At 42.9% G+C, this 22323-nt stretch overlaps 3 protein-coding genes and 1 long non-coding RNA gene across 5 annotated transcripts in view; 1 reads left to right on the top strand and 3 right to left on the bottom strand.

The window, feature by feature from the left end:
- The window catches only part of thumpd2 (THUMP domain containing 2), a 5081-nt gene extending 3410 nt beyond the window's left edge, over nucleotides 1-1671 (bottom strand). For both annotated transcript variants that reach the window (XR_008397029.1, XM_053682853.1), the window contains exons 1-4: nucleotides 1486-1671; nucleotides 540-672; nucleotides 192-409; nucleotides 1-26 (exon numbers count right to left, since the gene is read on the bottom strand). The exon at nucleotides 1-26 is cut by the window's left edge and continues 52 nt beyond it. Coding sequence is in view for 1 of the 2 variants with exons in the window: in XM_053682853.1 (XP_053538828.1) it covers nucleotides 1-26; nucleotides 192-409; nucleotides 540-672; nucleotides 1486-1590 (482 nt within the window). In the remaining variant the exon portion in view is untranslated. The remainder of the gene's footprint in view (nucleotides 27-191; nucleotides 410-539; nucleotides 673-1485) is intronic.
- A 580-nt stretch (nucleotides 1672-2251) lies between these two features.
- ecd (ecdysoneless homolog (Drosophila)) lies at nucleotides 2252-10448 on the top strand. Its single transcript, XM_017475748.3, has 12 exons — nucleotides 2252-2590; nucleotides 3451-3656; nucleotides 3922-4100; nucleotides 4744-4936; nucleotides 6097-6225; nucleotides 6500-6625; nucleotides 6708-6793; nucleotides 6916-7019; nucleotides 7217-7442; nucleotides 8363-8430; nucleotides 8535-8731; nucleotides 10093-10448. Exons 1-12 carry the CDS (start codon nucleotides 2386-2388, stop codon nucleotides 10291-10293), a joined length of 1920 nt encoding a protein of 639 aa, XP_017331237.1. The 5' UTR covers nucleotides 2252-2385; the 3' UTR covers nucleotides 10294-10448.
- Nucleotides 2458-3442, bottom strand: LOC124628524 (uncharacterized). Its single transcript, XR_006983092.1, has 2 exons — nucleotides 3297-3442; nucleotides 2458-2612 (listed from the first exon to the last, which is right to left on the bottom strand). It is a non-coding gene; the product is annotated as an uncharacterized LOC124628524 (long non-coding RNA).
- On the bottom strand, nucleotides 10443-17388 carry si:ch211-248a14.8 (uncharacterized). Its single transcript, XM_017475752.3, has 5 exons — nucleotides 17238-17388; nucleotides 15544-15629; nucleotides 13779-13974; nucleotides 11868-12165; nucleotides 10443-11707 (listed from the first exon to the last, which is right to left on the bottom strand). Exons 2-5 carry the CDS (start codon nucleotides 15594-15596, stop codon nucleotides 11319-11321), a joined length of 936 nt encoding a protein of 311 aa, XP_017331241.1. The 5' UTR covers nucleotides 15597-15629; nucleotides 17238-17388; the 3' UTR covers nucleotides 10443-11318.
- Nucleotides 17389-22323: the final 4935 nt, after the last annotated feature.

The raw sequence follows: 22323 nt of genomic DNA, 5'->3' as shown, positions 1-22323 counted from the left end.
GTCATCCCGATGATACGATTCAGGTTCTATGAAACAAACACACACACACACACACACACACACACACACACACACACACACACACACGTCACTGCAACAAGAAAAAAAATTTAAAAACCACAATTTTCCACCTAACCCCAAAATCAGCCAGGACATGTATAATGTCCAACTTCAAACACACACACACACACCTGGGAGTTATAAGAGCGAGCGATGGCTCCACTGCAGCGGCAGCTGACTCTGAAAGTAGGACGCTTCAAACCATCTTCTTCCTCCTCTCGCTTCCTCTTCTGGCCCCGCCCCCCAGAGCCGTTAAGCTCCGCCTGCAAGGAGGACCAGGTGGATAGAGCACCATTCCACACGTCTGGACTTCCCACAATCCTCTGCTGTATCACACTTGCTGCCTTTGCTAACAGAGGAACGGAGATGAGTGCTGTTTAGAAAAACTCTGAAGTCTGAATGCAAGTGTAAACACGCTCCTAGCTACATCTTTACGTGTCGTACCTTTACATAAAAGGTGTGTGATGCGAGCTGCACACCTGGATTTGTGGGTAAGGAAGTGGGTGGAGCTTTACGCAGAAGCAGGAAGAGCCTCTCCGCCGATTTGAGTCGCATCAAGTCATGTACATTTGAGTGGCAACGGAAAAACACCCTTCCGGGGATGGATTCCACCTAACACACACACACACACATACACACACACACTTATAACCATTGTTCAGTCAATCATTAATCACCAACATTCCCGACAACCAATCGCTGATCACCAATGTTCCCAACGACCAATCACTGCTCACTATCATTCCTGATCACCAACGTTCCTGATAACCAATCACTGCTCACTATCCTTCCTGACGACCAATCACTGCTCACTATCCTTCCTGACGACCAATCACTGCTCACTATCCTTCCTGACGACCAATCACTGCTCATTATCCTTCCTGACGACCAATCATTGCTCATTATCCTTCCTTACGACCAATCGCTGCTCATTACACTTCCTGATGACCAATCACTGATCACCAATGTTCCTGACGACCAATCGCTGCTCACCGTTGTTTGTCCTACCCACGACTTCTTTGTTCTTTGTTTTTAAACTCTCTTCTTGCCGATATTTACAGTAATGACAGCGAGTAGTTCCATCTGTAACCGTTTCCTCCGTGTTTCTTTCCAGACTCCTCACTATCACTGCTTCATTTTGTCTGCATTCATGACAGAATCACAGGATTTTGTAAAATACGTAATTAGTTTGTGGCCACATGACCAAACACTTCTAATTTCTATATGACCCCCCCCCCGATTAATCTCTAATGTATTCAGAAAATCCTCTTTCTTGATATGCAAATGATCATGACCACTCAAATATGCAAATTAGGACGAATATGACGTCACTAGACTACTTCTAGCCACTTCCTCTTTTTTGGAGCGTTTATTAAAGTAATTACATCTCTAATTTAACTCTGAATGAAACACAAACTGGTTCACCTCTGTAGCATTCAGCTTGTGCTTCACTTCATCCAGCAAAAACGCCTCCATACCGGCTCCCGCGGTGCAGTAAAACCGAACCGAACCGTCTCCGTCCCTCATCATCACCACCACTCGTAATGTTGGAGATGACGTGCGTACTACGCATGCGTGAAAATGTCGCGCATTCGCAAGTATGACTCGGTTTCAAAAGTAAAGCCCAACCTGCTGTAACACAGTAACAGACTGCTATTTGCTTTTCTGATATCAGAATGTAATTGCTAAAATTACAGATAAACATTTTATTATTTTTTTTTAAACATTGCAACATTCACAAATAAGGCTCTAAATGACTAAATATGTGCTCATTTGCATTATTGTGATGACTCACGCATAATAATCAGGGTTATCAAAATATTGGAATAATTTAATAAAACATGTTTGCATATATCACAAATGCACATTTAGCATAATTAAAAAAAATCAAAGTAAAGTAAAAATCAAACTCAAAATATATTTTTTTAAATGTCAAAAATAAAGGCAAATAATCACTGGCTGTATATATATATATATATATATATATATATATATACACACACACACATATATAATACTATAATACTAATTTATTTTTCATATAGGACGTACTTAAATACTTCCTCTCCTAGATTTTTTTTGTTGTTGAAATATTCATTATTTATACACAAACACCTTTTCGGTTGCACGCCTCCATATAAGCGCGTTGAACAAAGGACTTTTATTTTAAAAATAAAACCCGGAAGTATTTTCCTATCAGGCGTGATGCAGGCCTGACGTTACAAAAACACATGCACGTGTTTCCGCTTTTATAGAAATGATCAGAAAGAACTTAAATTGTGTTTAAAAAGCCGGGTTAAAGCTTCCGGTTAATGCTAAACAGACATGGAGTTCCTGAAGAGAGCTGTTGTACCGGAGGACGCCGTTCAGTACCGACTCTTTCTGCTCCATCCGCAACCTCTGGATGTTCAGGAGAAGCAGCGGCTCCTCCTGCGGTTCCTGGAGGATGTCCTGGCCGAGGTCGCTGCTCTGCTGGTGGGCTATATTTGGCAGAAGCAGCCGTTTAATCTCAGTTTACATCCGGAGAAAGGTGCGGTGATCTTCCTGTAGCTCTAAACAGTGTGTAGTGTTTGTACACAAAGTTAAGATTTCATTACTAAAAGAAATAAATTAAACAAACTCTTTGTTGGTGATTTTGCTTTTAAAACAATCTAATCCATTTTAAACATAGACGTTTAAACTTCATTCTCAATATACACTGTGGCCAAAAGTATGTGGACACCTGACCATTACACTCCTGTATAAGGTTCTTCCCCGAACTGTGTAACAACACACGTTGGAAGCATACAATTTCTTTGTACGCTGTAGCGTTAGAATTTCAATTCACTGGAACTAAGAGGCCCAAACGTGTTCCAGCATGGCACAAAAAGTGCCAGCTCCATGAAGACATGAGGTCAGGGATCTTCTTCCAACTCTTCTGACTCATCACCTTTTGGATGAACTGGGACTGGAGCCTCCTCGACATCCCAACATCAGCCCCTGACCTCAACCTTACTAATGCTCTTGTAGCTGAATGAACACAAATCCCCAAAATCTAGTGGAAAGCCTTCACAGAAGAGTGGAGCGCATTATAACCGTAAAGGGGGGAATAAATCTGGAACGGGACGTTCAACAAGTGCGTACAGTATGGGTGTGATGGTCAGGGGTGCACATACTTTTGATTGTATAGTGTTCAGTGAATGAAATGACTTTTGATAGTAATTGTATAACCAACATCTTTTTTGGGGTGCGCTTACTTTTAAGTCGCAGGAATGAATCTTCGCCGGTGTCACAGGCATTTTTTCCAAGTGATCTCAAATCGCTGCAGCGTCAATAAATTATTCGATCTGCTCAGTATATAGACTCAGTGAATGCGTATTTATGTTTAATGGGGGTGTGTTTGGTCTATAGGGGGCGTCCCGGGTCACCTGGGCGGCAGTGTGGAATTCGGCGACAACGTGGAAGACGAGTGGTTCGTCGTTTATCTGCTCAAACACATCACGTACAAGTTCAGCGAGCTGGCTGCTAGCGTCCAGGACAACGACGGACAGTTCCTCCTGATCGAGGCGGCCGAGTACCTGCCCAAGTGGCTCGACCCTGACAGCAGCGAAAACCGGGTCAGTGGTCATGATGATGATGATGATGAGAAGGAGGATTACTGTGATATAAGAGGAATAAAACACTTTGTGTCATGCTGTTATATGTAACTCCGCTTCATCGCACCACTATGTTGTGGATTATTTTCCTATAACCGCATGACACGGTGTGTTTTATTCCTCATACAGTAAAGAAGCATGGCTTTATATATCTAGTAAATAGCATGCCATAATGGGCAACGTACTATACATACGAGTTCATGTTCTTGCTGATTGACTGTCACAGGTGTTCCTGTACCACGGAGAGCTGCATGTTTTGCCCAATCGTTTGCGTGCTGGAGAAGCGGGATGGCCTCGGGATTCAGTGCCGTCAGTACGAGAGGCTCTGGAGGTGCTGCACACACATGGCGAGCGCTGCGTAGCTGATCGGCGCATCCGAGCTGCACTAGAGCGTCGACTGGAGGGGTGAGAGACAGGGTGAGGGGGGTGGATCAAGAGGAGGTGGGGTGGATCAGGAGGAGATGGGGGGAGGATCAGGAGGCGGTGGGGGGAGGATCAGGAGGCGGTGGGGGGAGGATCAGGAGGCGGTGGGGGCAGGATCAGGAGGCGGTGGGGGGAGGATCAGGAGGCGGTGGGGGGTGGATCAGGAGGCGGTGGGGTGGATCAGGAGGCGGTGGGGTGGATCAGGAGGAGATGGGGGGAGGATCAGGAGGCGGTGGGGGGAGGATCAGGAGGCGGTGGGGGGAGGATCAGGAGGCGGTGGGGGCAGGATCAGGAGGCGGTGGGGGGAGGATCAGGAGGCGGTGGGGGGTGGATCAGGAGGCGGTGGGGTGGATCAGGAGGCGGTGGGGTGGATCAGGAGGAGATGGGGGGAGGATCAGGAGGCGGTGGGGTGGATCAGGAGGGGGTGGGGTGGATCAGGAGGCGGTGGGGTGGATCAGGAAGAGATGGGGGGAGGATCAGGAGGTGGTGGGGGTGGATCAGGAGGAGGTGGGGTGATCTGCATGGGCTGTTAGATCTTCTGTCCATTAAATTTCAGATATTATTGTGGATCGCATTAATGTGGATGATTTTGAATTGTGTACGTGCGTGTGCGTGTGTGTTGCAGATACCCTGGTAAAATCCAGACCAGCCTCCATCATGCACATTGTTACGTACCTGCGGGTGTGGCAGCGGTGTTGTCACGGCGACCTGACCTCATAGCTCCAGCTGTTTCTGCATTTTACCTGCGTGACCCTGTTGACCTTCAGGTCTGCAGAACTTTCCGGAACTTTCCCCCCGAATCCAGAGTCCTCACACTGGTATTTATTTTGCTTTTATAATTGCTATCTATGAGAAAACTGTTAAGGCGAGCTCATTTGATATGTTTTCAAGGTTGGGTTCAATCGCAGTTTAGTTTACAATAGATAATGACACCCTCAGAGCTGGAGAATCTGAGGCGTCAAATCAAAACAAGTCCAGTCATGGGCTGTGTCCGAAATCATGTACCGTGACAGTACATACTCCATTCGATTCGGTACCTTCTGCTCGGCCGTTTATACAGTACGTACTGATCAGTATAAGTAATTAGCATGAATGCACTCTGGATGTACTACAGCCGCAATGTTGGCGTTGTCATGGATCATCCAGGGATCTCTCGCCTTCTGTTTTATAAACACTGAGAATTCGGACATACTACTTCTTTGGCGTACTGCTTTTCGCATATTGTGTAGTAGGGATATTCGGACGCAGCCAAAGTAATCAAAGTCGACCAATCAAAGCCCGTCAGTCCAAATCTGTAGCCAATCAAACTCTGCCCATCAAACTCTACCATTAAACTTGGACAATCAAATTCAACCAATCAAACGTGGCCAATCAAACTCTACTTGGACAGTTAAAGTCAGCCAATCAGACGTGGCCCATCAAAGTCAGCCAATTAAACCATCAAAGTCAGCCAATCAAACCATCAAAGTCAGCCAATCAAACGTGGCCCATCAAAGTCAGCCAATTAAACCATCAAAGTCAGCCAATCAAACGTGGCCCATCAAAGTCAGCCAATCAAACGTGGCCCATCAAAGTCAGACAGTTAAAATCAGCCAATCAGACTTGGCCAATCAAACTCTACTATTAAACTTGGCCAATCAAACGTGGCCAGTCAGAGCTGTCCAATCAGAGCCTTGGTGTCACTGCTGAGGTGTCCAATCAAAGTAATTCAAGCTCTTTGGCTCAAATAAATAGCTAAAATATTATTGTACAAATGTAAAGAATGAGAATAATATTTAAACAGTCAGATGATGTGCATAAAGATGTGTACTTTGATGGTCTGGATTTTTTTAAAAAATGATATATTTTTTCCAGTTAATGGCATCCCTGCCTGCAAAAAAAGTGTGCTGTAATGTGCGTTCATTCTTTGTTCTGGCATTCTCTCTCTCTCTCTCTCTCTCTCTCTCTCTCCCTCTCTCTCTCTCTCCGTGTTTGTCAGGTGACGTTCACCCGTTGTCTTTACGCTCAGCTGCAGCAGCAGAGTTTCGTTCCTGACCGGAGGAGTGGATTTACTCTGCCGCCTCCATCACACCCTCAATACAAAGCTCACGAACTCGGCATGAAACTGGTAACAACCCGAGGGTTTCCTTACAATCTGCTGTGGAATAAAACTCTGCTCTTCCAGTAAGAGTAAACATCTTCAGGGTGGAGTCAGTAACCCCTCCTTCACAGTGGGCCACATCACTCCACCCTGTCGTGGATTATTTTCCTACAACAGCATGACACACACTGTTTGTTCTTTGCTTAACAACACCACCGTTACTTGTACTAGTGAAGTTAGTAATGAGTACTAATTTAGATAGAGGACGGATTTAGTAGTAGATGATTGTTTTGGATTGCAGGCGCACGGTTTCGAGATCCTGTGCAGTAAAAGTGGGCGCACAGAGGCCGACTCTGAGGCTCCAGTGACCGCTCATCCGCTCTGGAGAGGATTCCTGGACAGCCTGAAGAAGAACGATTACTTTAAGGTGAACTGAGATGAGTGGAAAATGTATCTAGTTAATATCTCCACTTTGTTACACAATCGCTGAACCGTGCTCGTGCGCGCAGGGGGAACTCGAAGGCTCGGCGCGATACAGAGAGCTCGCGACGGCAGCCGAGAGTTTCTTTAAGCAGTCGCTCTCCAGCGTACAGAGGTGAGGGTTTCACCCCGTGACTCTTCCATCCACCGCACTTTGGCTTTTCCACCAAATCCAACATTTCAGCGGTATTTCAAAAAAAACCATTAAATAACAGTATTATTATTTTCTTGTTGCAGTTGTGTTCATGGTCCGGGTGAGGAGGTGTTGCAGGTGTTAGAGAGCGCCCCCTACAGTCTGGAGGAACTGAAGGAGCATGTAGCTCACCTTCCACCAGAAGACAGTACGTTCCTCTGTCTGTTTTTATTTATATATAAAATATATTCCTTTGTAGTTGATTCAGTTCCACCAGGGGAACTCGTGCCCTGCCGGTCAGTGTATTAAAATTTAAATACGGAAAAATTTATATATTGATTTATATTCAGTAACTAAAGCGTTTAATATGATACTTAAGATGCGTCTCTTTGCCGCCCCCTACAGGTGACGACTGGTTAAACATCACCCCAGAGGAGCTAGATAGGATGCTGGAGGAAAGAGGGGGTCTGAGGTCAAGTAAAGGTCAAGGAGTCACGTGTGGAGCAGGAAGGAGTGAGGATGAGGAGAAGCAGCAGGAGGAAGAGGCCGGATTCACTCTAGTGGCTGTGACGAAGGGGATGAAGGACTTCATAAACGCCATGTCGTCACACCAAGGAGCTGAATTCCCCCGGTATCATCATCATCATCGTTCATTAACTCTGAGAGGAAACAGATTTTTATTTATCTTTACACTAGTGCAGAGTGCAGTCTTTTCTGAAGAAAAAAAAAAAAAGTGGATATAATATATATATTTTTAAAAAGTTTCTTTTAAATATTTCTCAGATATGTTCAGATATTTAAAAATAGTTTATTTGGTATTGTTTCACTTTTAGATTAAAATTAAAAATATATCAATTTTCTTCATTAAAAGCGTTTTTTAATTTTGTTTATAAATATTGGCCAATATAATTTGTTATATTAAAGTTTTAGTCATATTAAAATACCAAATAAAATGTATAAAGAATATATCAAATAAAATATCAAATATAAATAAAATACTAACTTTTTTTTTTTTTTTTTTTTTTAAATAATAAGAAAAAGAATAATTTTATAATTGAAAATATAATATAGGAGGGTGAGTCAAATAAACGTTATTTATTTATCTATTTATTTTAATTTTGCGTATTTTATTGCAGTTATATGTCGCAGAAATGTATAATTTTTCGAAATAATCTTCCTTTCGTTCAGTGCAAGTGTTCCAGCACTGGATTCCTCTAGAAACGTGTTCATTTTTTAAATTTTTATTCAGTTCTAATTTGTCACCTTTTTATGGTTTTCATTTGACTCACCGTCCAGATATAATAATCACTTTATTATAATAATAATAATAATAATAATAATAAGTAGTAGTTATTACAAACATGAGTAGAATTTTCTCATTTCACACTAAACATTTTAACCAGAAGGTGTTTGTAGCGTTGTGCTTGAGCTACGATGCTAGCTCTGTAGCCAGCGGTTTAGCATTGCCCACACTTCATGTTTAAATCAGACAGTGATGTGGGATTTAACGCTTTGGTGTGACAGGAAGTGTGCTTTTATTTTGCGTTTCAGGTCGTGTTTGTCGGAGCCGTTCAATGTCGACCCCGATGCGGTGACGAGCGCTCTGGACAGACTGCTTGGTGAGTTCTGAGCGTGTCGTTGACACGTTTGTTGCGTTAAAATAGCTGCGACGAAACGGAAATGATTCGTCGATTTTTGCGTAACTTCATTTAATTGATGTCAGGTGGTAAAGAGGAGGAGCTGGACTCTGATGATTTGGACGATGATGATGATGATGATGGTGATGATGAAGCAGAGGAAGAAGGCTCTGAAGAGCAGACCGGAGCACAGACGTTGGATAATCTGAGGAGGTACATGGACGAGATGGACCAGGAGCTTCGAACCACGAACGTCGGACAGAGTTTCACGTACAACAGCAAAGTGAGTACTAGCTGCTCGTCACAGATTCATCTACAACAATCGTGTAAACTTAATGTTTATATTAAACATTACACATCAGTTCTAAAAATGATATTTACTGGATAGACAGACCTAGCTGGAGACAGACAGACAGACAGACAGGAGTCCAGCTCCTCGTCTTTACCACAGAAGAGACAGAGCGAGACAAAGAGACTGACAGACTGAGGCAGACAGGAAGAGAGACAATGATGGAGAGGGACAGACAGAGGCAAAGAGACAGATAGACTAAGATTGAGGGAGACGAGAGACAAAGATGGAGATACGGAGACAGACAGACAGGAGCAGAGACAAAAGAGAGAGACTGAGACATAGATTGACACAGACGGAGATTGAGATATTGAGACAGACGGAAAGAAGGGGAGACAAAGAGACAGACAGAAGAGACAGACCGAGATGAAGAGACTGACAGACAGAAGAGACAGACCGACTAAGATTGAGACAGACAGGGAGAGAGACCGAGATGGAGATATACAGACAGACAGACAAGCAGAAGAGACAGACAGACAGACAGACAGACACAGGCAGAAGAGACAGAGAGACAGACAGACAGACAGACAGGAAGAGAGCCCGAGATGGAGATATACAGCCAGAGACAAACAGACAGACAGATAGGAGCGGAGACAGATGAGACAGACCAAGACAAAGAGACAGACAGACTAAGATTGAGACTGACAGGGAGAAAGACAAAGATATACAGACAGGCAGGCAGAAGAGACAAAGAAACAGACAGACAGACAGGAAGAGAGCCCGAGATGGAGATATACAGCCAGAGACAGACAGATAGGAGCGGAGACAGACGGAGACAAAGAGACCGAGAGACTAAGATTGAGATGGACAGGGAGAAAGACAAAGATGGAGCTAGACAGACTGAGAGACAGTTAGATGGACACAGACGGAGGCAGACAGACAGAGACTGGCACTGGGAGATGATCAGGGACAAAAGAGACAAGGAGACCGTAAGATACAGAGCCGGGCAGACAGACACGCAGTCAGAGATGGAGAGAAACAGACAGACTGGAGACAGGGCCGGGGGTGAGATGAAACAGACAGATGGAGACGGATAGACAGGCAGAGACACAAGCACAGAAACAGAGACCGGAGCAATTTGCCACCGATTCCACATTTTTTAATTTGTTATGACATTTTTGACTTTTTGTCCATTTATAAATACATTTACTGTTGTGTAACTTCACACAAATCAAGCGAGAAATTAATGTAAATAAAAACAAAACAAGTTTGTAAAACACTTGTGTGTAATTTTATTTATTTTTTTTTTGAGTTACATATGAAACCTTTCAGCTAATTCGCACCGCTGTGTCCAGCAGGGCGGCGATATCGGAGCAGATGTAGCAGGAAGCTCTGCGCAGACAGATGATGATGATCTCCAGCCTTTAGACTTGGACGTCAACCTGGTAACCAATTTGCTGGAGTCGCTGTCCTCTCAGGCCGGTCTCGCCGGACCCGCTTCAAACCTGCTGCACAGCCTCGGCCTGCGCCTGCCCCCTGACGCCGATCCCTCCTGAGGCCACGCGCCTGAACCAGCTGGTGCATCACATCTCATGTCTTTACTAGGAAATTCCAAATATGACCACTATATTTATAGTGTGTTCAACACTGTATACTCCAGTTCGTGTGTATGTTTGTACAGGATGTCAAATAAAAGCGGTTTTCTAAAACACCACAGAGTCGATTTGTGTCATTTGGAAATTTCTCAGACATGATGACAGTATGAGAGAGAGAGAAAACAGGACCGGTGTTTTGCCGTGTCGTTCTTCACTCTTCCTGATTTAATTGACTTTCTGCTAGTGTTCTATTAACGGAATGAAACGACACCCCTCTCACACACACACACACACACACAAGTCAATCATTTGCGATTTTATCTTGTCCGATTGTTTACCTCAGACGAAGCCGGTGACTCATCCGCAGGTTTGTTAGGTTACAGATCACCTTTTATTGATCTTTATGAAACTATCTTTACTTTGACTCCGCCCTGATTCATTCTATTGTGTATCAGGCATGGACTACGCTAAACGTTTACTTTTATTAGGAACACCCGTTCACCAGGTGATGTTTTTGCCAATCTTCGTCTGTCCGGTTTGGGTGAACTTGAAACCGGTGTACCCTCAATTCAATTCAATTTTATTTGTAGCACTTTTAACAATGGACGTTGTCGCAAAGCAGCTTTACAGAAACATATAAACACGGGATACGGATTTTAAGAGTGTGAATTCATCTTGCTTTGCTTTTCTGCTTACCGCGGTTGTAAAGAGTGGTGATTTGAGATACTGTAGCGTTCCTTTTAGCTAATCTTTGGGAAAAGTCACTGGGATCACATTTATTCTGCATCCTGATGTTTGGTGTGAACATTAACTGAAGCTCTTGACTTGTATCTGTATGATTTTATGTATCGTGCTTCTACAGTTTCTGCTTTTTGTCGCTTCCAAAACATTATTTAGCTTACTTGACCTGATGAAATCAAATGTCTTTCTAAATGTCTGCGACTGGACCGGATGCTTGAGCGTCCTCTCTGATCGCTGGCTTTGTGCTATAATAGTTGAATAAGTGGCATTGCGAGTCCTCTGGCAGAGTGTAGCAGAGCCGCAGTGAGCGGCGAGTACCTCAGCGCCGTTACGTTCACTAGAAAAATCTGTACAGAGCCCAGGAGGAGCACGGCTAGCAAGTACCCCAGAAAGAGCAGAGTGTGCCAGCTACCGTGCGTGATCGCTCGCGCAGTGTCCGGATGCAACGCGCATAGCAGTACCAGTAACGCACTCTGGGTCAGTGTCAGGGTGTAGTAGAGGTCAAAAGTCGTAGCATGGCCTCGCTCAGTCTGGGCGACCTTGGACAGCCAGGCCAGGGAGAGACTGTGCAGGAACAGGCTTAGAGGAGAGTAGAAATATTCCAGCGGCTCCATGTCGTACACACCCTCGTACGCTGACGACAAACACGCGTCATTGATATATTTCTGTATATATTAGGTAATAGGTAAATTACCCAGAATGCATTGAGATCTGAAGGCTTGGTGCAAAATGACGACTTAAACTCGGATCATCTCAAGCCCCGTTATCGTACGTGTTAATCGCAGTCCTCCTACCTGTAATTCCGATAGAGGTGAGAGTGATTGCCGTGAGCAGGCAGGTGAAGTGGGCGGAGTTAGGCTTGCTGACACCCAGTAGGTGACCCCATGCCAGGCTGAAGAGCGGGAGGAGGCGCCCGATGACGGGGAACAAACCCGAGTGTGCACTCGCCCGTGCCCACATTGCCAGAACACACTGGACACTACCACACACAGCGGGCACCATAAGCCTCTCAGCTAGCCTCAGAGAGAACGGATTCAGTGGCACGACACCCAGAGCACGCAGACCCAGCAATGCCAGGACGTTCAGGAGCACCTGAGAAAAAAACGGGGATGAAAATCTGGAGTACCTACAATACCTTGCAGAACAGAGCATCAATGCTACCTCAATCATGGATGTAAAGCGTAAGTGAATGTGAAGGAGATGGTGTGCAAAGTTCGAGCACATGAGAGGGGCGATATAATCACACACAGCTTTATAGTTTTGAAATTTCGAGTTTTAGTTTTTTACCTTATTGTCAGCTTGTATTAGTTTTCTTCTTCTTTTTTTTTTTTTAAAAATTCATATAATTATCTTGAGTTAATATTTCAATTTTATTAAATCCAGTCGTACTTACGTTTGATTTCTGAAGAAAAAAATGCACCAGGTGACTTGAACTTGGGGCTAATTGTAACATATACAGTAAATCCCATTTGTTCCTCACAGACGGCGTGATGTTTCCTCCTAGGATTTCCTGACACTTCAATGAATCCATCTCGCCTTCCACACGCTGCAGGTTTCCAGTGCCGGAGGATGCAGAGCAGCCGCAGAGCATCACCGAGCCACCACCATGCTTGACTGTGGACAGAGTGTTCCTTCTTCATTCTTCTTCCTCCAGACATACCGCTGATCCATCGTGCTGAAAAGTTCCAGTTTTGTTTCATCGCTCCACAGAACAGAATCCCAAAACCTCTGTGGATTATATATATGATTTTGAGCGACTTTTCTTGTGCTTTCGGGTCAGTAGCGGTGAACGTCTTGGAGCTCTGTCATGGAAACCTTCTGTGTTTAAAACACGCATTACTGTGCTCACTGAAACCTCAGTGCCTGTTACCACCAAGTCTTGCTGCAGGTCTTTTACAGTCACTCGAGGGGTTTTCACAACGTGCCTTCTCACAAATCTGCTTGCAGCTGTTGATCGTTTCCTTTTTCTACTCCGTCCAGGTATTTCATACATTTTCTTCCCCTAGCCAGTTCAGGTATTTCATATGTTCCAGCTCAAGCGCACCTGGTGCAACTAACGAAGCTCTTGATTATTTGATCAGGTGTGCTTGAGACAACACCTGTTTTGAACTATTTCGATTGCTTTTGTTTGAATTGTTCATCGCAAACAGCCGCAAGTCTGTAAAATTTGACAATAAACCTGATTTGCAATGGGGGTCGAATCATGCTCACTGCAGCTGTAAGATGTGAGCCAGGAAATAATCAACAATAATCAATAATGTGATGTGTGGTCATAAAATCTGCACTGAGCTTAAGTAACACAAGTGCAGTCCCAATCACAGGCCAGTCATCTGTCATTTACTACTTTAACCAGCGCTTTTTCAGTACTGTGACGAGACCTAAACTCTGACTGTATTCATATGTATGATTCCTAAACAGGTATGAGCTGAGATATAACTTGTTCTGTACTCTTAGAGATAAGGTTCAGGTTTGGTATTGGTGTAGTTTGACAGGTTACAAAAGTAACAGTCAGGTTTCTTAATGAGTGGTTTGATAACAAATCCACTGCTGCCATATAGTTTTCTATTTAGATCATCCACCATCTTAGTTTAGACCAAGTTTCTTTTGTTGCTGGTTGGTATGGTAGAATTGCAAAACGTGTGAACGTTACACACATATTTCACGGCTGTAGTGTACTTCTGAGATGAGTTAAACCGTGACAGTACCTGTATGAGCGCGAGCGGTGTGGTGTATGGGTAGTAGTACTGCGGAATTAAGATCCTGCACACAAAGTCATGGAGCTGATCTGCGAGTGCATATAAAACTACAACCACCAGGGCAACAGCGTAGAGCATTAATGGGGCCAGGGATTTATAGACATCACGCACTGAAGCAGGACCTCGTATCCGCAGCCACGACGACCTGTTAGATGGAGAAAGAGCAGCGGTTTGGACTAGCGGGAACAATTAGACAGCAGAGAGAAATGCGCTAATACAAACTTGAACCTATGACATCATGACAATACTTAAAGAATGTTACCTAGCTTGCTAGCTCAATTGGCTGCTTTTTTTAAAAAAAATTTGAACTGCACAATAAACATGTTTGCATCATCTTAGCTAGCTTGCTAGCAGACTTCACTGATAATCTTAGCACAGTGTTTCGTTTAGTTGTCTCGCTGTTGCTGAACCATAATACTGTATTGTGTAATTTGAAGCTAAGCAGTACACTGAAGCAAGGAATTGCGAATAAAGGTTAGTAGTGATTTCATCCTGCGAAATGAGGACATGCTGTCAATCCATAATCCATAATCCACACTACACTAATACCGGATAGGGCCACCCTTCGCTCATAACAGCCTTAATTCTTCATGGCATGCACTGCAGACGATGTTGGAAACATTCCTTTGAGATTCTGGGTCTATGTTGACGTGATCGCGTCACGCACTTCCTGCAGATTTTTCAGGGGCACTTCCATGCTGTGATTGAACATTGAACTCGTTGTCGTGTTCGTGAATCCGGTTTGAGACCACGCTTGCTTTGTGACATTATCGTGCCGGAATTATCGTAGCCATTAGAAGGTGAGTAAATTGTAGCCATGAAGGGATATGAACAATACTCAAATACGCTGTGGCGTCCAAGTGACGGTGGATTGGTGTTAACGGGTTCAAAGTATGCTGAGAAAACATTCCCCACACCATTCCACCACCTCCACCATGCTGGACTGGACACGAGGCAAATCGGGTCCATGGATTCATTCTGTTGGCACCAAATCCTGACCGTACCATCTGTGTACCTCAGCATCAATCGAGATTCATCAGACCAGGCGACGTTTTTCCAGTCTTCACCCGTCTTCCAGTTTTAGCGAGCCTGTACCCACTGTACCCTCAGCTTTCTGTACAGATCGCTGACAGAAGTGGAACCCGACGTGGGCTTCTCCTGTTGTAACCCTCAAGGTTTGATGTCTTATAGATTCTGAGATGCTTTTCTGCTCAGCACAATTCTGCAGAGTGGTCATCGGAGTTACTGCGGCCTTTCTGTCAGCTCGAACCAGTCCGACCATTCTCGACTGACCTCTCATCAACAAGGCGTTTCTTTATTGCACCACTCGGAGTAAACTCTACAGATCAGCAGTTATAATCATAATAAAAAATACTCAAAGCAGCACATCTGGCACCAACAATCATGCCACGGTCAAAATCACTGAGATCACCCCCACCCCCCCACCGCCAAACATTCTGATGGTTGATGTGAACATTTCCCGAAGCTCCTGACCCGTTCCCGCATGATTATATGCGTTGTTCTGCTGCCACACAATCGGCTGATTAAATAACTGCATGAATGAGTAGGTGTACATGTGTTCCTAATAAAGTATTCTGTGAGTGTATCTTGCTGACTTGCAGACCAGGACGAACCAAAACGCTACACTGATATCTGATATTTGCAAACCTAAAACCTAAAATTGACCACATTACTAAATTAGATGTAAGAATACCATTTGGAGATTAAGGTGCCTGTACATCTGAGGCAGCCATTCCAGGTCTCCATACTGCCTGTGATGTCCTGATGAGCTTTCGAACCCTGGGCGTGAGACACAGACACAGCTCCTGCATAAGTAGATATATGCATACATATATATATATATATATATATATATATATATATATATATATATATATATATATATATATATATATATATATATATATATATATATATATACATATATATATATATATATATATATACATTTTTTGAAATCGTTAATGGGACTTAAGACACATTGATCATGTCTTTCTTAATTTAACAGTTTTCGTTTGCATCCTGGTTTTCCTGCCTGGAATCCTCGGCCCTTATCCAGGCTGTGTTATCTGACTTTAATATATAAAATATATAAAATATAATATCTTGAAATTTGCCTATTCATGCATTTTATTCATGACATTATTATATTTAATAATACTTCACTGTCTGTAACTCCATACTGAAATGTTATGAAGATGTACTGTAATAAAAACAAAATATCTATCTATCCATCTGTCTGTCTGTCCGTCCGTCTGTCCGTCTCTCTGTCTATCTATCTATTTATCCATCTATTTATCCATCTATCTATCTATCTATCTATCTATCTGTCTGTCTGTCTGTCTATCTGTCTATCTATCTATCTATCTATCTATCTGTCTCTCTATCTATCTATCTATCTGTCTGTCTCTCTATCTATCTATCTATCTATCTATCTATCTATCCATCTATTTATCCATCTATCTATCTATCTATCTATCTATCTATCTATCTATCTATCTATCTATCTATCTATCTTTCTATCTGTCTGCTTGTCTGTCTGTCTATCTATCTATCTATCTATCTATCTGTCTGCTTGGCTGTCTGTCTGCCTGCCTGTCTGTCTGTCTATCTGTCTATCTATCTATCTATCTGTCTGTCTGCCTGCCTGCCTGTCTGTCTGTCTGTCTGCCTGCCTGCCTGTCTGTCTGTCTGTCTGTCTGTCTATCTGTCTATCTATCTATCTATCTATCTGTCTGCCTGCCTGCCTGTCTGTCTGTCTGTCTGTCTGTCTGTCTATCTATCTGCCTGTCTGTCTGTCTGTCTGTCTATCTGTCTATCTATCTATCTATCTGTCTGTCTGCCTGCCTGCCTGTCTGTCTGTCTGTCTGTCTGTCTATCTATCTGTCTGTCTGCCTGCCTGTCTGTCTGTCTGTCTATCTATCTATCTATCTACTTCATTCTTTCATTTGGTATAACGTTTATTCCATCGTGATGTATCATGGTCAAGAAATGTAAGAAAAAGTGATAAAGTCTCTCCCCTAAACACACACGGTCCACGTACATCCAGGATAAACATTTAGATAAACTTAAATCATTTCATCGTTTCACTACCAAACACTACGCTTTCACAAACATGAACTATTTAACTATGGCTGTGAAGTGAATCAATTTCATAAGGGTGTGCAAACCTTTGCACTCTACTAAAAGATAAGACAGATGTTATAGACAATATCTTAGATGAGATTTTAAAAAAAGAGAAGATTTTAAAAGTGAACACAACAGGAGCCAGTGTCAAATATAAAATACCCAAAAGCACACGAACAATAAATCTCATTATACTCACTTCACTGTTCTCGCCTCATACCGAATGCTTCAAAAGCTCGGATGTATTCCGGATGTTCTTACCGTATCATCTGTTACTTTATTAGCGTGTGTATATAATGACGTGTATATCCAAATGTTCCACCCTGAGAAATGAGTGAAAGTCCCGGTGTGTTCCCCGGAGTCCTCATGACACTCTGAAGAGGACGGACTTTGATCTTCCCTCGCATAATAGGCAAACAAGTACTAAACTACTGAAATTCATTATCTTCATCACACACACACACAGAGTTTATCCAAGTCACAAATCGAGGGCCAGAAACGTGTCATTTGTGTTGTTGTTGTTTGTTTGTTTGTTTGTTTGTTTTTGTTGATCTAATAATGAATGAATAACACAACGATATCTCGATACCACATATATGTATGTGTGTGTGTGTGTGTGTGTTGTCATTCATAAGATCTTGAATATTATTATAGGTCATAAACGATATGGTACACTCAGGCCCCACTGTACAGTACAGCGGCGCTTGAAAGTTTGTGAACCCTTTAGAATTTTCTACATGTCCATAAGTGTGACCTAAAACGCGATCAGATTTTCACACGAGTAGATAACAGAGAACCCGACGAAACGAATGAGACGGAAATATTATACTCTGTGATTCATTTATTGAGGAAAATGATCCAGTGTTGCACATCTGTGAGGGGTAAAAGTATGTGAACGTTTGCTTTCAGTATGTGGTGTGAGCCCCTTGTGCAGGAATAACTGCAGATCAACGTTCGGGGTAACTGCTGATCGGTCCTGCACGACGGCTCGGAGGAATTTTATCCCGTTCCTCAGTACAGAACAGCTTCAGCTCTGGGATGTTGGTGTGTTTCCTCACATGAACAGCTTGCTTCAGGTCCTTCTACAACATTGCTATTGGATTAAGGTCAAGACTTTGGCTTTCCAAACCGTGATACTACCACCACCATGTTTCACCGGTTCTTATGCTGGAATGCAGTGTTTTTCTTTCTCCAAACCTAGCGCTTCTCATTTAAACCAAATGTTTCTATTTTGGTCTCATCCCTCTACGAAACGTTTTCCAACAGCCTTCTGGCTCGTCCACGTGATCTTTAGCAAGCTGCAGAAGGGCTGCAACGTTCTTTACGGAGAGCAGTGGCGTTCTCCTTGCAACCCTGCCATGCACACCATTGTTGTTCAGTGTTCTAATGATGGTGGAGTCATGAACATTAACATTAGCCAATGTAAGAGAGATCTTTAGCTGCTTAGAATGACGCTCCAGATGGCGCTCTTCCTTCTCGCATGGATGAGGACTTCACTCCGCCTCCTTTCTCCACCGAGGACATCGTTCCTTCCCTCTGCTTCACGGTGTTCATCGCTCCCACTTCTTACTTTGTGGAGGACGGCGTTCCTGTCTTTGCTTCTCGGAGGACGTCCATTTTATTCTATAATCATTTATGTCTAGTGCTTTCTGAGTCCACTGTTCTACATTTATTGAGTATTACCGGTCACGTCGTCGGTTAAACTAATCGTAAATATTACAACCTGTCATGCATGAATTATGTCAATACAAACCGAATTGTTTGTATTCTTCTTTAAGGATGATAAATACTACCGTAGTTTTTTTTTTTTTTTTAATTGTTTTAATATTACGTGAATGTTTTAAAAAGTTATTCATGCGTCCGCTCACGAAGACACCGTGCATTTGTGTGTTCAATGGCCTGTCAAACGGACCAATGATTTGGACCAACAGTTTGGAAATGAAAGAAAGTCAAATGCACATTCGTCATGCTGTAGAACATCGTATAGCATTTTAGCACTTGCAGTTACAATGACAACCACCACAACAGCAACTATAGTCCCTTGCCCTGAGAAAACGCTATATATTTGTAATAAAATCCGAGTCCACCATCTTTGTTCAACATGTCTTCTGTCGCACGAATACAACTACTTGCCAGTAGGTGGCGATCTCTGGTGTTTTTTGAGGTTAACACGCCACGTTAACATTAAAACCCACGCCTATACAAAAATAATGACTTTTAAACAGATGTTAATCTTGACTACCGTGCATGAAGCGGTTACGCAATATTTATATATATATATATATATATACACACACGCAAATATAATTAATAAATTACAATACTTATTTCACATTTTGACGACATGACAAAATATACCACACAGTATGAATCTTTAGTGGTAACTTGTATCCATTCATTTGTATTTATTCACCATTAATTGTCACACATAAAACAGTTCAACTTATTAAAATATTAATTGGTACAGAACTGAGAGTTTATTACTTATTAAACTGACAACTTAATGTAGACATAAGCGTATCGAATGAGCTGTTTTGTTTGTGTTGTGCAGTGTTACTCTGGTTCCAGTGGCTGAATTTTCAGTATCTTCAGTATTTTCGATGCTGGTGATGATAGCTGTTGTGTTATAATACGGATGAAGTCGGTGTGTTCTCCGGCCAGACTTCACCATCTGCGAGTGACACGCTCCCCCCCCACCACCCCTCCCCCCTCCTCATCGCTTTTTACTCTCTTTTATTATACGGTACACCATTTATTATACAGTACACAAATGCTAGTGTAAAGCCGTAAAGCTACTTTTCTCATAAGAAGTCATTCTAACACGCCAGCGTACAAGGACGAGTAAGAGAAAAACAGACCGTCACATGTAGATAGATAATAAAGTTCTAGTATAATCCTGAGAGAGGAATAACTAAGGAATTGCTGTGGTATAAGAGGAATAAGACACTTCAGAGCATGCCGATAGACAGCACATGGGACGGCGTGATACGGCCTTGTGCGAAGAAGAGTTACTGTTTTTGTTTATCGGTTAATATTTACATTTAATACCGTGTAACATCCGTATTATCACTTACGTTACAGCAGCTACTAACAGTCGTTCACTCACCAGCCTCTCTTTCTTAATTCTCTGGAAAATAATAAGACAAAAAAAAAAAAAAAACCCTAAAAACTATAAAGCGCAATCCCCGTCCTCTGACTGTTACAAAAGTGCTGACACTGGAGACTCCTTCCCTAAATCTTAAATGAACATGTCCCTACAGAAAACGTCACCATGTTATTACACGTTTTTAAACCGTGTATGTTGAGTGTCCCTCACGCAAGTCCCTGTGTAAGCTGTTACTATGGAATTATGTACGATATGATAACGAGCACGTTAATATAAACCGGGGTCCACACCTTCTGACCAATCGTGTTTGAGTACTAGAACAGCGCTGGAAAATTAAAAAAGAAATCGTCTTAAACAGAACAGATTCTATGCATTTTAGCCTTTGGGGCATTTTTGGAAAATGGCTCAGTTTCTGGAAGTCTTTAGCCACTAGAGAGCACCGTGGTTTGGAATTTGGCGTCTTAAAAGGCAATGTCTGAACATTTACAAAAGCAGGTGCTCGGCACAAATGAATACAAACTAAGTATACACTATACACTAAGACGAAATATCATGAGAAGAATATGCTTTCTTGCAAATGGGCGTGGAACGGTATGAAAAATTTGTGGAATGATAATCACACAGCTCTTTAATTATTTTTAATTGTTTTTTTTTCCCCTCTCTCTCAGTATGTTATACATTACGTGAGCAGGTTGGACTTCTTCATACAGCAGGCTGCCCATTTTAAAGGTGAGAACTCGTTCTCGGTGTATTCGATTCCTTTAAGCAAACAGTACGGAGTCATACGTTTTTGTTTTTTTTCGAGATGAGAAATGGAAAATCTGGACGGCTTGACATGATCTAATGTGCCCGTGAACATTAAAGCTTAAACGCACGCACCAGTTTGGATATTGCGCGTATGTGGATGTGTGTGTGACACACTGACCTGTCATGTCCAGCTCACCCTGGCTCATGTAGAGCACTTCACGCTGCCGCATAACCACGGCAACCTACTAAAATAAGGACGGGAGGAAGGGGACAGGAACAAACGAGAAGAAAGAAAGAAAAAAACGGTCGCTTTTTTACACATGGAGAACAAACGAGCACCATGGCCAGGAGCCGGATTCCTCGATTTTCCTCAGCATCGTTGAGGATGTTGGTTCTTGTAGGGTGATTTGGCTCGACTGCAGACTTTTCCAGCCGTGTGTGTGTGTGTGTGTGTGTGTGTGTGTGTGCGTCAGGATGGTTGCGTCGACTTTCGTACCTTTTGGCCCGTAGCAGTGAAGAAGGCTGCGACTCCCGAATGCCTTCGATCCAAAACCATGGGCATTGCACTGTCCAGGTGAGTTCCTTGACGTGCGTATTATTATTAACTTTATTTAACATTACAGACATGTTTAAAATGATCATAAAATGAGCTAAACAGACAACTTAGTAGACTTTTAGCTTACCTCTTATAAGGGACAGTAGTGCTCAGGAGTATGGCACAAAAAGTATTTTCGTTTGAAGATTTGAATCCATATTTTCCTCTTATTCCTCCATTTCTCTCTCTCTCTTTAAAAAAAAAAAAAAAAAAAAAATCCCTCTATACCTCCCCCTACCTGTAGGTCTGATAAATGCCGTATTGTCGCCTCCACTGGACTTCGGAGCTCTGTGCCCGGAGAAAACAGCGCCTCCTGTCCAGAGATGAATGGCATTGTCAAACCCTCTTGCAATGACCTCATTCAAGGCACTCAGACTAACAGCGAAGGTTTGCCACCATGATGATGTGTTTATATGAGAATGCATATAATTCCTAAATAAGGCTATTAAGTTTGTCCATTTTTTTTTTGGAAATAGAACCAACAAAATTTGTTAGAAACTATCGCCGGCATGTCCAAACAAAAAATTATAACTGTGTGGGTGGGATTAAAAAGAATAATAGTCGCACATCTTTATTTGAAACCAATTATGAACTGGTATGAGTGCTGTAGCTGGGGAGCACGGTGGCTTAGTGTTTAGCACGTTCGCCTCACACCTCCAGGGTCCGGGGTTCGATTCACACCGGGGCCATGTGTGTGCGGAGCTTGCATGTTCTCCCCGTGCTGCGGGGGTTTCCTCTGGGTACTCCGGTTTCCTCCCCAAGTCCAAAGACATGCACGGTAGGCTGATTGGTGTGTCTAAAGTGTCCGTAGTGTATGAATGGGTGTGTGAGTGTGTATGTGATTGTGCCCTGCGATGGACTGGCACCCTGTCCAGGGTGTACCCCGCCCTGTGCCCCGA

Source organism: Ictalurus punctatus, chromosome 9 (genome assembly GCF_001660625.3).
Source record: "Ictalurus punctatus breed USDA103 chromosome 9, Coco_2.0, whole genome shotgun sequence".
NCBI lineage: Eukaryota > Metazoa > Chordata > Actinopteri > Siluriformes > Ictaluridae > Ictalurus > Ictalurus punctatus.
This window is presented reverse-complemented; position numbering and strand designations above follow the sequence as displayed.